The 15836-nt window shown below is 44.3% G+C and overlaps 1 protein-coding gene across 1 annotated transcript; it reads left to right on the top strand.

Moving 5' to 3' along the window:
• The first annotated feature begins 236 nt into the window (after nucleotides 1–236).
• On the top strand, nucleotides 237–11513 carry SAR1B (secretion associated Ras related GTPase 1B). The gene is made up of 7 exons (XM_051631064.1): nucleotides 237–336; nucleotides 4563–4636; nucleotides 7866–7985; nucleotides 8804–8869; nucleotides 9405–9508; nucleotides 9661–9792; nucleotides 10825–11513. The coding sequence occupies exons 2-7, from the start codon at nucleotides 4579–4581 to the stop codon at nucleotides 10939–10941; spliced, it is 597 nt and encodes a 198-aa protein (XP_051487024.1). The 5' UTR covers nucleotides 237–336; nucleotides 4563–4578; the 3' UTR covers nucleotides 10942–11513.
• The last annotated feature ends 4323 nt before the right edge of the window (nucleotides 11514–15836 follow it).

Genomic DNA, 15836 nt, shown 5'->3' with positions numbered 1-15836 from the left:
GGCCCAGGGCGGGGGGAGGCGGGGACGGGACACCCCGCACCGGAACTACCGGGCGGCGCGCGCAGGCGCACGGCGTACACGTGGCACTTCCGGGAGCGGGCGCTGCGGCAGCGGGCGGGGCGGGGCGGGGCGGGGCGGGTCCCGGTGCCACCGCCCCCCGCCCCGCGGCCCGAGCCGAGCGCTGGGCCCAGCCCCGCTGCGGGGCGTGCGAGGCGCCCGGCCCGGCCCGGAAGGAGCCGCAGCGGAGGGCGGAGCGGGGCGCAGCCGCGCGGGGTTGCGTGTCGGTGCCGGCGTGAGCGCAGCGGAGCGCCCGCACCTCAGGCTCGGCAGCGGCGGGTGAGTGCGGGGGGAGGCGACGGCTGCGGCCTGGCGCTCGGCGGCGGGGCCGGGAGAGCCCGGCGGGGCGCCGGGAGCGGTTACCGGGGGCTCCGTGCGCGCCTGGGGAGGCCGCGGCCTGCGCGGGGCGGCGGGACGGGGCGGGGGGCGGCCCGGGAGGGGCCCGCAGGGGCTCCGCGGCCTGCGGGGAAGCGGCCCGTTGGCCGCCGCCCGGTGCGGGATCCCGTCCCGGCCGTGCCCTGTGCGGGGCTGCGTTGCCGGGAGCGCGGCCCCTCGGCTGCTCCGCCGCTGTCAGCCCCGGTGCCCGCCTGCCGGGGCTGATCCCGGGTGTCGCTGCTGCTTCGGGAGTCGTGGCTTTCCAGGTTGGTTACTTGTTGCCGGCAGGGAGGCGGCTGCAGCGGGCCCCGCGCTGCTAACGTGCTGCGGGGGCCGGGGCTGGCAGCGCCGGGGGCTGGCGGGGGCACCGACGTGGTGTTACAGCCCCTGGGAGCTGCCGCACAGCAGCGTCGTCTTCGTTATTCAGCCCGGTTAGTAACAGGCCAGCCTGGTCGTCACTCTCTTGGAAATCTGAAGGGTGACTTGTTGGCACAGCCCGGTGGCAGCACCCCGAGCAGGAACGTGCTGTCACCTCCTTCGCGAGCTCCCTGCCCTCAGCTCCCGAAGCGCTGCATCCGAGTGCAGGTTCACGTGGCAGAGCTCACTGTGCTCCAGAAAGCAGGTGTCAGTCTGCTCGTCCAGTTCCTTGGGGGCTTCGGTTGTTCTTCTCTGTGGTAGCACTTCACGGCGTTACAATGATCATAAGCACAGTTACAGCTGTGAGGGACCATCACGCGTGGATTGAGCTTGAAAAACCACAGATCCACCTGTAGCAGTGGGCTGAAAGCTCTCAGGCAGCTGGGGCTGCTGCAGAGGTTGGACAGAGGACCCACCCAGGACAGTGCGTTTCCAGGCACTGCAAGAGCTGTTTGGCTTGGGTGTCACTGGTTTCTGTTGCCTAATTATTCAGTGAGGGGGTTTTAAGCTGTCTTGAAAAGCAGTAACCTCTCTTGTCTAACGTTTCACAGACTTTGGAAATATGACCTATTCTAACAGGTTCAGAAGGGAAATGATTAATTTTTAGCTAGAAAAATGTAGGTCGGGTAGAGAAAAAAAAAAAAATCCCTGTTTTTCAGAATAGAGAAGAAATCAGTCTGTGTGAGCTTGCTTGCTGGTCTTTGCTGGCAGTGATGTTCCTTTCAGGAGGCCAGGTCAAGGTGTTCCCAAAGCCCCTGGGTGGGAACCCTGCATCCCCACGGTCAGAAATGGTCTCCAGTAAGCAAGCCCATCTCCTTGGGCTGTGGAGTGGCTGACAGGGCTCTACAGGAGTTACCAAATGAGACTTTGCTGATGAAATAATTAGGCCAGGGATGCTGGAAACATTTTGAAGTGATGGCAGTGGATTGGTGGTGTGTTGCTACAGAAGTAACTTGGATATTTTTGTTAAGGAGGCATGAGTAAGTTGGTGATCAATAGTTGCTATCAAAAGATTGCCTTGTGTCCAGCACTATTTTCCATGAAAAGCCTTTGTCTGCTGCTCACTGACTATTTTAAAGAGAAGCCTTGAAATAACCTTAAAATAGGCTTTTTGTCTTCCCCGTGGCTTGTGAACAGCCATTGCCAGAGTTTTCATGGTTCTGCTGTTCTGGTATTTTTCCCACAAGCCTGGGAGTGTGGGTCCCTGCTATTTTTCCCACAACCCTGGGGTGTGGGTCCCTGCTATTTTTCCCACAACCCTGGGGTGTGGGTCCCTGCACGCTGAGCAGCCCCAGCTCTCCCGTCAGTCGCTGCAGCTCCGTGACCCGGACGTGTTCACACCACAACAACTCTTGATACCAACAGAGCCACGATGGCTTGGTAGTGCTTTGGTTTGACACTGCTCTGAATTGTGTAGTTACTTTTCCTGTGCAGTAGGATTAGATTTAATATCAGTATTCAAATATTACAGTGTGCCTTTGCAATTAGCTGTCCTGTTTTTTCCCGATTTAAAAAGCATTTCCCTTTAAGCCCTTCCGGCTGATACGGAGGCTGTTCTGGGAGTATTTGGACAGCTCTGATTCTAACACTGCTTTTCTTGTGGGGTTTGAAATTTAACCTATGTTAATGCCACTTCACCTGTGTTTGCAGGATGATCCTGTTTCCACTGTAATCATTTGAATCTTGACCCTTAAAGTCTTTTCGGAAACACGTAGGGATTTTTTTTGTTGTTTTGCCCGTAAGCTTAACACATGGAAAAAGTTAGTAGAACTAAACACTGTGAAGTTATTCTCACCTCAGTAATCTGAGCACTTCTCTTACATCACACTGTTTGCCCTGATTTGCAGGTTATTTGAGTCAATGGTTTTTCTAAGCCCCACAGAGGCTTTTCTCGATTGGTATTTTGCTCAAGCAATAAATAAATCTGCTGACGTGTATGTTCTGCCATGTTTGCTTATTCTTGACCTTTGCTTTTTAGCTGTGCAAGGGACAGTTTCTGTCATGGCGTTGTATAACTGGGTGTTTATGCATTGACAAATGTGTTTGATTTGTATTCTTAAAATTTGTGCCTGTTGCAGCTGATCAGTTCAGAGTAACACTGGACGTGAGTAATGGTTTCAGGGTTAATTGTGGAGAAACCAAGGACTCCTTGTGCTATGCAGTCTTCAACCAGGGAGGCAAATATATGTTGAAAAGATTTTGTTTTGGTGCAACCAAACATAATTAGAATATTCTTTCCTCCTCTTTCCATACTATCTTTCTGTGATATACCTGTTGTGTAGTGGAGAAACTCTGCGCACTGTCACGCGTGTGGTTGCTGTGACATATGCTTGGATTTTGATCTGGTTCTGACCTGTGTTTCGCTTACTGTGTGCTGTGTCCCAGGGTCTGCTGCCCTAAAGTCATCTTGTGACCTCCTCCAAGACACCACAGTCCAGTTTCTTGAGGACAGTTGGACTTCCCACGTCCCTTGATGCTAGCAGGGGCTGGGTGTTCCAGTAGGAATTAGCTGGCTAGATGTTTCTAAGGGTATTCCTTTAGTCTCTCAAGAGGTTTTCATGCTAGATACTAATTCACTGTCAAACTGGTGCTTTCACTGTCATTATCCTCACTTCAGACAATGAAGAAATTAAGATGACATCTAAGAAATTCATTGCTGATGGCTGCAGAGAGCCTAGTGATGGCTTATTCTTGCGCCCAAAAGCATCACGTTGGCAGCCGTGGTGGTTCCTCCTCTGTGCTGCCTGTCCTTCTGGGCACTCAAGGTGTGCCAGAGCTCCCCCAACACCTCTGTTGTGGCCCCTTCTTCAGAAGCAACCCGGCCTTTGGTGGCAAAGGGTTTTTTTGGGGGGCAGGAACAACTGAATTCATCAGTTTGAGCAGTCCGCCCTGGCCACTTGTTTCTTTCCCAGGGGTGAGCATAGCAGCTTTATTATATTTTTTTTAATCATACCACAAAGAAAGGGTATTTGTGGAGTAGCAGAGACTCATCCTGGTAGCAAGGGTTGTCCTGCCCATCATGGTCAGCTGAAGTTGGCTGGCAGTTGCATGGCACAACCAGGGCATTGGTTTTAGTCATCCTGGGTGTTCTCAGCTTGTCTTTCTGTTCTGGAATCTAAGATGAAGGAATTCAGTGGGAAACAGGGTACTCTTTCTAAAAGTAGGTTTTGCATTTAAGGTTGAAATCATGGCAGCCTGAATTTTCTGGATTCAACTTCACAAAATTTCTTCACCTCTTATCACCTCTGCTTCAAACCCCAGCAGCTCCCAAGGGCCCCTGGAGCACTGACTCTGCCCCTGGCATCCCTCTATTCCCCCTCAAAACTGCTTACCTGTTCTTACCCAGTTAAAAAGATTATGTGATGATCCCATTTGAAATCTTCAGTGGAGCATCACACACTTCCACCAAACTACTTAAGATACAATTATTTTCACTTCTTGCAAACACTCTGTCCATGGAGCATTTTGCAGGAGGAGGAAAAGGTCTTTGCTGTTGAATCAGAAGATCTGGATTTTCTTTTCAATTTCTCCACTGCTTTTTAAATTAATTGTGTGGTTGCTTAACTGCTCAATGATACAGTTTACCAAAACAAAATTGTGTTTTATTTTACACCCAGGACTTTCAATTGCTTTTTGAATCTATAAATACCTTACAATGTTTAATGTGCTGTTCTGAAATATCTTTAATACATGGTATTTTCTGTTTATTTCAGACTATAAGATTCAGATATGTCCTTCATATTTGGCTGGATTTACAGTGGTTTCAGTAGCGTGTTACAGTTTTTAGGTAAGTTTTTATTGTTGGGGTTTTTTCTTTTGTGCTATTCCTGTATTAAATGTCTGCCCACTTCTGTTATCTTCAAACATAGCCGCTGGTTAAATAAGATGGTTTGTTTTGGTGTCTATTCAGTAACACTCAAACAAAAGTTTCACTTAGCAAATACTGAGTGTTTCCAGAGCGTGTTCCCCACTCAACCTTATATTAATCCTTTAACCTCTTGAAAAAAATTACACTTTAGTTTGACTTTTCTAATCGTACTACACTTAAACTGCTGTAATTCAGTTTGCTTTGATGGAGTTTCTCCTGATTTTTTTCTGCTGTAAATAACTCAGTTAGTTTAATTGAGTTCTTTTGCACATGAGGGTATCACCTGAGAATCCAAACGTGAGCGACTTTTCCACAAAAAAGCAGTGCTGGATATAGAAGCCCTTGCTCATGTTCAGCAGTGTGTTATTTTGTATGAAGCTTCACTGGCATCTGCTGAAGAGCCCCAGGAAAGTATTCCCTGGCCAGAAGAGTCTGCAGTCCATATTGACCCAAGGTGAAATATTAGCTTATCAAAGGCAGGAGGAGGCAAAAAAACCCAACACCAAACAAACAAACAAAAAAGCAAAAATGAGAGGGAAGGGAATGTTAAGGATACTAAAAAGAGGAACAGAAGTTGCAGATCACATGGGTAAAAGGCACAGTTTGCAAGTACCAAGGATTTTATTGAAGCAGATAAAAAGCATTTGAGGTTAAGGAATCATGGCAAGCTGTGCCACCTGCCTTTTATCAGTTGAAAGTTTAAGTTTTTTTGCTGAATGTTAGATCCTTGGCCTGCTATCAAATATTAGCCAGTGAAATTTTAACTAAGTTGACTAATCTTCCTTATCTCGTCTTCCTTAGCACAGCAGTGATTACTGCATACTAGCCTGCTTTCCCATCTCTCTGCATGCAAAGTCTAATTCTGGTGAAGGATACTGGAGCTTGAAGTAGGAAGGAGAATTACTTTCAATAAAACCCTTTTATTCTAGAAAAAACACCTTCCCTTTTCATTCTCAGATGTACAGTTGAAGAAAACTGATCATAACATTTGGGAAAGCTCTTGCAGTTCCCTGTGCTGCCTGTCCTGCCAGCAGGCTGATGAGATCACTTTATAAAGTACATCTTTGCACACATAAAGTTTTAGAATACACAAAAAATAAATATATGTATACATATATATTTAAACTCTAGTCTTGGTGTAGCTCATAGCTGAAGTATTGCTGCTTGTTTGTCTTGCTCTGGCAGGGGGGTTGGACTAGATGATCTTTCGAGGTCCCTTCCAACCCATCTGTTGGATGTGTTGATGTGTTGTGTTTCTATAAAAGACTCTTGGGAAGTGTGAAATCTTTCAGAGAAAGCAGGAGCACCTGATTAGGGAGCAAAAGCTCCTGGATGTCCAGGCTGAGAGGGGCAAAACTATTGTTATCGTTTAGTAGGGTTTTGTTGAAACTGGTAACTATGAACTGGGCTTTCTCCTGTGACATCAATTAATATATGAAATGCCTGAAAATGTTTGTCCGCTCGTTTTTTCTCTGTAAACATTAATACTTTGTCCTCTGCTGTGTAGTTTCATAGTTAATACATGTTAGAGCATGTGAGAAGGTCAGCTTGGGAAGTCAGAGTTGAGTTTGAAAGAGCTGTGAAGACACTGCTCAGTTCCTGGGGTAACATAGATCATTAATGAAATATGCTGAGGAATAGGAAAGAATATTCATTCCTGCAAAGTGTACAACGTATCCCTCTGGAATGTGATAACAGAGATTAGCTTGAAGGCAGAGGGAGGTGAGCAACCAGCAGGGTGTAAGGGTCAGCCAGGCAGAGGCACAAGTGTCCCTGTCCTGCTGCGCCATCCGCCAGGCTGGCTGAGCAGCCACCTGGCAGCAGCAGCACTTCAAATCCCACCAACTGAAACATGTTGGCTAAGAGGAAAAATAAATGAGGGCTCCAGAAAGTGATGTTACTGGCTTGCTCTGCCCACTGTCCTCCTGGTGCAGGGAGACCCAGGCTGGCTGATAGTGTTCCCCTTGGATGGCTCCCAGCCACTTCCCCAGGCACAGCACAGGGTGATGCTGCAAAACCTGCTTGTGTACTTCACAAAATGTTTCTGTGGTGGTAAAACAAACTTCTTTTCAGCCTGTTGTACCATAATACTGTGACCTGATGCAGTAAAGGATCCTGGTGATGTAAAAACCTCCCACGTTGCAATATTTGGCCATATTTTGCAATTCTTTTTACTCAGAAAGAGAGTTCTGTTAGAACACAGCTCAGGTTTGCTTTTGAAGAAAATGTCCATGTGTGTATTTCCTCAGCCTCTGTGGTAAGTGCTCTGCCCTCTTCAGCACTGGTGGAGGCTGGGGGGTCAGTAGTTGTTCCTAAGGAGATGTGCAGTGTGGAATATCCAGCCACAGCCCTTTGAGGAGAGAATAAGGGAAGGTTTTCTGCTTTAAAAAGGCAAAGTTAAGACACTCTTCACTTCAGTCATTTTTTCAGTAGAGAATATAATTTTTTTTGAATTTAATTTGTCTTTAAAATGTTTTGCTTTGAATGTCAGTTAGTTTGAAGCAGTGAAAAATAATCCTGGCATAGGATGTAGTGTTGGCAAGTTACAAGAGAATTGCCCTTTGATAATCCCAAGCTGAAGAAAATATGGTGTTGGTGTTTTGCATGTCCTGCCTCTCCTTCACAGCAACTGTTGCATTTACTGTGGTTACAAGTAGAAGGGGGAGGGGGCAAAAAGGGGAAAAGGCATTTTCACAAAGGTGACAATCAGTGAAAATAAAATTTCTTACTCCTGCTAGGAAGGCATTATCACATGACAGCAGGTGTGTCAGAGTTGCCCTGACAATGCCATTCAGGATATAGTCATGCAATTTAGCTGGGCCAGAGTGAGCTACACGGGCAGAATTTAGTCCTCTTCTGTGGTTTTCCTAAGATAACATAAATGCATTTACATGAGGGACACGTTTACATCCCTTGTGTGCCTCTCCCCCTAATCGTTCTGGAAGCACATGAGCAAGTGTCAGAGCAGTTTGTGCAAGCAGGAGAACCTGGATAAAGGGCACTGATAAAGTGCACAGTGCAGCTTGGCTGGTCTGTATTTTGTACCGTGACTGTAACACTTTGTTCCTGGGAGTGAAATCATCTCTAGTGCTGAAGATGAACTCCCACCCATTTAACTGATTGTTCACTGGGTCCTTCTTTCTTCTAGGACTGTACAAGAAATCGGGAAAACTAGTGTTTCTTGGACTGGACAATGCTGGAAAGACTACACTGCTGCACATGCTCAAAGATGACAGGCTGGGACAACATGTCCCCACGTTACACCCCAGTAAGTTAATATTGCTGGTTCCATAGCTAGGGAGTATTTAAAATGTTGCAGGAAAAGCAGGACCTGATTTTATACATATATGTATGTATGTATGTATATATACACACACAAATATATATTAGACCAACTGTGCAATTGGAGAGAAACTGAAGAATTTCTGGGTTTGCAAACTGTGGATGGTTCAAGTATTATTCATGATAGTTCAATGTGGTATATTGGAAATGAAGTGTAACAAGCAAAATGATGGAGCTGAAAGTCTAGATGACAGAACCTGTGGGAAATTTGTTCTTGCAGTCTTTGGAAGCAGCTTCTCTGAGTGGCTGGAAAATTAGCACTTCTGTAATGTTTTCTCTTGTGTTTTTTTTTTGGCTCAGAGATTGCTGTGTAATTGTTATCCTGGTAGCCTCACAAGAGGAAAAGTTCAATGCAGGTGAAAAATATGGATTGATGAAGTCTAGTAAGGAGCTGGAAAACTGAGAAAGAGGAGCAGTATTGTACATGAAATGCTACCTTTGTGGCAAACCAGATGCCAGAGCCAACTGTTGTTTGTGTAATGCGTATGTAGGGATAAATAATGTACCAATACTCTCTGCTATTCTTAGCATTGTAGATATTTCACACGTGTTTTAACAACAAAGTGATCTTAACCATTAAACAAACATGTAATTGATTTTGAGAGATGTATTGCACTCGTTTGTGTCTTGAATAACAAGATACAGAAAAGACCTAAGACAAAGTAAAATCTACCTGCTAGAAGGTTAGACTGCTCCAATGTGCTGCATAATTTCCACAGAGTACATAATTCTGTGTCTTTCTAGCTTCAGAAGAGCTGACAATTGCTGGCATGACTTTCACAACCTTTGATCTGGGTGGACATGCTCAAGGTAAGAGAATACATGGGCTCCCTCCTCTGAACTGAGGCAGAGTTGTCTGCAGTCCCCGTGTTTCACGTTAGAAAAGTGACCACACTGCAGAGACTGGCTTCCCACACTCAGTGCAAAAAACATTCACTGCTCTGTTGTCTGTCTCCACCACTTAGCACAAATCCCAAATAGCTGCAGTAGAGTGGATTTTTTTGACTGATACCTGTATTTTGGAGAGGATTCTGTACTTTGAATCACTTGCATTTACCTGTGAGCTTTATGCTTCAGATTTACCTTTGCTGACATAATTCCTGGGGAAACAGGCAAAGTTTGAGTACATCCCTGTGCAGATGGGATAAAGTGGTGATAACAGTAAAGAGAATGATACTTTTCTGCATTATTCCAAGCTTTGTAAGACATGAAATTGCATCTGGAAGACTGGCAACATAAGTTAAAACTTTTTAAAAAATCCTCTTGCTTCCTAATTACCGATGTGCATTGCTCTGGATTTTCTTTTGTAACTTCCTTTTGTTTTTAATTCCCATCTTCCCTGTAGCTCGCAGAGTGTGGAAGAACTATCTGCCTGCCATTAATGGCATTGTGTTCTTGGTAGACTGTGCAGACCATGAAAGGTTGCTTGAATCAAAAGAAGAACTTGATGTAAGTTTAAATACATTTTTGAAGGTTTTAACTTAAAAGAAATAAGCTCAAATTCCCAGTATCCAACAGAACTCTGCTGTCACGTGGACAGAAGTAGTAGCAATTTGACCTTCCATATTCTAAATCAATCTCTCCTCCTTTCCCCTTTGCAGTCACTAATGACAGATGAAACCATTGCTAATGTGCCTATCCTAATTCTTGGAAACAAAATTGACAGACCTGAAGCCATCAGTGAAGAGAGGTTACGAGAGATGTTTGGTCTCTATGGCCAGACAACAGGAAAGGTAATGCTTCTGGTTTGTTTTTAATGGCTTTGTTATATTATTTTTTTTTTTTTTGGTAGAGAGTCTGTTTGCCTTATTTGTGTGTTGATTCCAGTTCACTCCAGCTACACAAAATAAATGGGTTTTAATTTATAAAGTACTTGGTACATAATGACGGAATGTGGGATAAATTAATTCTGGAGTCTTTTTGGGGATCTGTGTGTGTGTGTTAGATGCATCTCCTCTACAACTTTTTAACTTCATATTTTATGCCACTTTTTTTCAGAAAAACCTTCATTGTACTTGGGATTATTTTTAGTACTTCAGCTTCCTTATTCAGTACTCTAGAAGGATGACTAAGGCTAGAGTTTTAGAGAGAACTATAAGAGAAAACTGGATCAACTTTTCTCATTTAAAGTGCAGACTTAGTGCAATTTGCTACTTAATGTGTTTACTTAAAGCTTAGAAATAGATTTACACCATTGCAGAGGTCTCAGTTTGTAGATTGTGAGAGTTATAAATGTTCTTACTGGCATCTGTAGCCACAAGGCAGATTTCTGTTACGCATCTTGGTGATACTTTGACTGCTTTTAATTTAAAGTAAATACAGTGTCCTGCTTGTAGGAGGCACGTGGATACAGGCACTAAAAACGAGTTGCTCTGTTGTTTTCCCTTGGAAGGAGAGCTCAGTGCAGGTGGCAGAGCCCTTCCAGGGGGCTGTGTCCCAGCTCCTGTTGGCTGGCAGAGACAGGGCAGGGAACTGCTGCTGGGAACACTGGGTGCTCCAGTTTCCTGGGCACGTGCCTGCTGGTGCATTCTGGTTTCACCTCCTTCACCCTCTCCAAATGAGGATGCAGGTGAAGATGTGCATTGTGCATTTCTCAGGTGACCCTCATCTTAGTAAGGTGTGCACGTTTGGGTTTCATTTATTTTCTGGAATTCCAGTATCCGACACCGGCGAAATAACAACACCCCGCGGAAACAAGTGTCCATGGAAAGCAGCCATCTTGTGATGCTGCTCCTGTGACCTGGCTCCCTCCTGTCTCCCCACAGGGCAGTATACCTCTGAAGGACCTGAATGCCAGGCCTCTGGAAGTGTTCATGTGCAGCGTGCTCAAGAGACAGGGCTATGGAGAGGGCTTCCGTTGGATGGCGCAGTACATCGAGTAACGCCGGAGCCGCCCCGCTCCTCCTGCCCCGGCTCTGAATGTTGAGTCTGCTCCTTATTTGATCACTCAGTGTACGTAACTTGGATTCCTTTGACTGTTTAGTTCTAAAAGCATACCTTTTTAGCTAATTATATCACGTATGCTAAATTGTAAGTGTGAGGATTGAAGAATTATTTCCAGCAAGTTTGTAAGTCGAAGTATCACAGCCCGTGAGCTTTTCTGATCCTGTGCAACGTTCTCTTCCAGCTTTTAATTTAACAACATCTCCAGCACCACTTCTGGCCAGAGCAGCTTTCCAGTACAGTATGTTTGAATGCACTTTTTAACAGCTAAAAAAAAAAAAAGAAAAAAAAAAAAAGAACTACAAACGTGAAAAATATTTAATGCTTATGTTAAATTTTTTTATGTACTTTTTTGAAACTGGTTTTATAACTTTAGAGTATATAACCATCTTTCAAGGAATAATAAATAATTAGCTGATGGATAATTGCATGATGCCTTACAGTTTTCAATAATATACTTCCTTATGCAACGTCATGCAATAAATCTAAGTCCAGTTTTTGGCAACTTTAATGGGAAATGTTTCATTTTACTGTGTCTTAACTAGTGAGGCTGCCTGATGATCTGATTATGTGGGATATTTTCCTGAAGCACAGAAAGCCACAAAGTAGTTACACTGTATGTTAGAGGAAGGTGGGGTCTTTCTCAGACTAGCAAATTGCATTTATTTTAGGATTTTGCATTAGTCAAAGAAAAATTTAATCTGATGCCCTTATAACCACCACCTTTAAAAAATGTGCCAATGTGAGTTTTGAACTAATGTCAAAAGTGGTCTTACTCTTCTGGTCTCTTGAATTAAACCCCTGAAGTGACACAAGAAATACAGGGTGTTTTTTGAAGAAATTAAGAGTACCACTGCACTAAATATTCTGTTCCTAATTTAATTAGATTTGGGGGCTGCCAGCAGATTTGCCTGTGAAATTTCCAGGGAAAAAAAAAAAAAAGTTGCTGCTGCTGCTTGAGGAGGTTGATCAGTCCACACCCAACAGCCACCTTTGTTTTTGGTGTTTTGAAGTGGGACAAGATGGATTGTTTTCTGTGGTTCTGCCCTAAAACCCAGCCAGTGTGGCAGCTGCTGGCTGCCCAGGCGGCTTGTTCCTGGGGTAAAGTTTGGTGCTCTGCAGTCCTTGTGTCCACACTCCTGCCTGTTTTTCCCCATCTTTGGGGTGCATTAGTTCCCCAAGGAGGAAGCAGGTTGTCTCTGAAGAAGGGGTGTTGAAGCACAGGTCTGTCAGTGTTTTTAATGTGCTGGGCATTTCACTCTCATCTGTCAAACGCAGGTAGGGTTTCAGCCCTGGAATCACCATTTCACCATGATGGGTTTGAGTTTCACTGTGTAGTTTGTTTCCCCCTTGTAAGAGCATGAACTGCTCATGAAGGTGTTTTTAACTGAATTCCTTTTACTCACTGCTAGGTCTTCTCCAGAATACTTCAGGCCTTATGTTTCAAATATCCATGGCAGCAAATACATTTCTGATTGGTTTGATTTCATAAATAACTTTCTCTTTTGACCTGCTGGGCTTGAATCTCAAATTTAGAGCTCAGAGCAAATAAGTGAGACTCATTCCTTGCCCAGATCTGAACCTGGATGATTGAATATTGATGATCAGTTCCCTACAGTCCTAGATTGTGCATATGAATAATTCAGAACCTAATTAATGTAAATTATAACTGAAGTTTATTTCTGCACAATCATATGCAGAGTGTTAAGCCCAGTTGGTGCCTGGTAAAGTTCAGAGTGATAATGTTGGGTAGCTTTTCCAAATGACCAACATAAGAGATTTCTGCATTTAAACTAGTGCTCAGCAGCAGAGCAGCATCTCTGCTGCATAAATCCAAACTGGAGGTAAGAAATGGGCTCTCACCAGCACAGGGACAATGGGTCAGTCTTTACCACCTACAGCTGTTACGTAGGGGATGTGCCTCTTTTTTCCTTCCCTAGATTTTTCTGTTGATGGTTAGAATGCAGAGAACAACAGCTACATCAGTGGATGGTGTAAATACTAAAAGTACTCCTTGCAGTCACTCTGTGGTGAGGATGTGGGAGACTTGGGACTGTGTTGCCAGTGTGCATGGAGATGAAGCTGGAGGTGGAGGTGTCCTGCTGCAGACCACTTCCACAGGCTGAGCCATTACCTGGGCACTCAGAAGTCTTCTTCAGTTGCTCTTCCAACCTGCTGTGAAAAACAGCAGTAAGGAAAGGGATGAGAGTATGGAGAATTAAAAAAGAAAGGAGGTGATACTGCTCTAACAGTGTGTGTTAAAGGTAATCCTTAGTCTGAGTATTTCCATAACACGTTTCCTACTGTAGTTTAAATGTGGTTGTGATAAGGGCATGAAGAGACCTGGACCTTGTGTTTATCCCCCTGGGTATTGTAATGGTTCCTCTCGTGGGAACAGTTGATCAACACTCAGTTAAAGACACAAATACTCTTGCTCTGTTCCATTTCATCCAGTAGAGGAAGTGTCTTTTCTCCTGTAGTTTGCATTCTGTTGTGCACATGAATGTGAATGGGTGTTGTGTGTCTTTGTGTGAGACTTCCTTACTAGACAAATATGAGAGTTTTTCTGGTGGTTTTCATCCCTGCCCTGTCCACATCTCCCTGATCATTTAGTTCTGGAGGTTGCTTATTCCTATCATTGTGACCAGTCTTACTTAAGCAACATTCATTCATATTTGGGCCTGACTTCAATTAATTTACTTATTTTTTGCACTCTTGACTATGCAGATTTCAATTCAGCACCATTTTAAAGAATGTGAAAAGGAAAACTCATTAATAAAGATGTTATTTATGAAGTGTCTCATTTTGGTTTTATATCACAGCAGTTCTTTAAGAGAAATTAAGGCAGATTTCTAAGATGCTAATAACTACTTGAGACAAAATGGCCTGTGTTTCACTGCAGTGGCTCCATACACTGGTATCTGTGGGTCAAGTAAGATTTATTTTGCTTGGATTTAATTAAACTTGGGGTTTAGTTTTGTTGTGTAGCTGAGAGGCATTGCCAAGTGTCAGTCTTGGCTTAATGAGACTAGTATCACAGTGGGGGACAAACATTTTGAAATGTGAATAAATGGCAGAAGAAAAGGTAAAGATTAAGATGTTCTTAAACATGTTCTTACATTACCCCACTGCATGCTTGAAATGTAACTATCAGGAACAGAAAATTAAATTCTGACTTGGGATTTGAAGAAGAGGAGTTTTGAAAAGGTATTTCTTGTCATATTGTCAGACGAAGAAAGAAGAGTGCTGGATTAGTTGTGAGTTTGGGTTTTTTCCACTGAGTTTAATAATAATTCAGCCTCTTCTTTGGTAGGATTTCTGTTCTTGTGTGTGGAAGCAAATCCTCCTCTTGGAAAACTCTGTAAGCCTGGAAAAAATGACATACCTGTCTATTGTTGCTATTTTAAAGTGAGATAAAAGGATCTGATCTTGCATGCAAATGATGCTCTTTTAGAATCCAGCCCCCTGGTTTTGCTGTGTTGAGGGGGAATTGCCACTGAGTTTTGGTGCTGGTCAAACTGGGTCTGCTCAGCCCTGTCTGACACAGCCCACGGGAAAGATAATTAACCTACAGTGACAGGGAACTGTTTTCCAACCCTAAGTATGTGTTCTCTGTAGTTTACATTTTTCAAATTATTTCTTACTTGACTGCTTTTGAACTAGAATTAGAAATTTGCTTGGTGGTGAGTAGTTAAGTTAAAATAATGATCAGAAAGCCTTGCCTCTTGTTTTTCTTATGGCACGTGTCCCATCAGAGCAAGAAATTTCTAATAATACTTTAGAGCCTTTGATGCTTTTCATTCCAGGATCTCAAAAAGCTTTCTGTCTGCTGATGCTGCCTCAACATCCTTGTGAGGCAGAAGGTTTTTGTTGTCCTTGTTTAACCCTTGAAGAAAGTGAAGTCTGGAGGGATCAGATGGTGTTTGGTCACTGCCTGGCTAAGAAGAGGAACACAACAACCACCAGTGATGCTGAACGAAGCCACAACTCCTTTAACCTGAGCAGTGCTTGTCTGTGTCCTGCAGTGGTGACAGAGCCTTCATCACATGCAGGCTGCTGATGGGACTGCCCAGACCACGTGTAAATCAGTGGCATTTTGGGTCCCCTCCTCTACATTCATCACAAAACTGCTCCAAGCCTGTACCATTCACTGTGTTGCAGCAGCTGTGACAATGTTTAGTAGAGAAGTTAGAAGAACAGCACAAAAACTTGCAATGTCTGGAGTGGGTGAAAATCTTGGATCTACTTACAATTTCTGGTTTTCTTTCCTAAAAGTGTGATGTAAATAAATACTGTCCTTGTAAAAGGAGAACATTTAAAGACATACTTCCAGTATTTGGGTCCAAATACCTGCTTTTGGCACAGGTAAGTAAGAGTTTGTAGTGTTTGGTTAGATTTTGCTCCAACAAAGGTGGTACTTTACTGTCAGAGTGGTTTGATTAGCTCCCTAGAGCAAAGCCCTGGCAGTAGCTTGGGGCAAAGAGGAGCTCTTGGAGACCTGATCTGAGTGACTGAATGATCCCCAAGTACCCAAACCCAGGGTGGATGTGGCAGCTCTGTTGACAAGGGATGTATTGTGACAAGGTGCCAGTCTGGGGAGAGATGGGACTGGCACATGGCAGATGGAGAGCCTGAGCTAACGTGGGGAGCCTGATCTTACTCTGTGGAGGGATGGCTTCAAAGTGGAGGAGGGAAGCTTTAAGTTAGGTATTGGGAAGAAATTCTGTAGCATGAGGGTGGTGAGAACTCTGGAACAGGTTGTGCAGAGAAGTTGTGGATGCCACATTCCTGGAAGTGTTCCAGGAGAGACTGGATGGAGCTTGGAGCAATCTGG

The sequence above is a fragment of the Apus apus genome, chromosome 13, assembly GCF_020740795.1.
Source record: "Apus apus isolate bApuApu2 chromosome 13, bApuApu2.pri.cur, whole genome shotgun sequence".
Lineage (NCBI taxonomy): Eukaryota > Metazoa > Chordata > Aves > Apodiformes > Apodidae > Apus > Apus apus.
The sequence above is the reverse complement of the archived record's forward strand: the minus strand, read 5'-3'. Positions and strand labels throughout refer to the sequence as shown.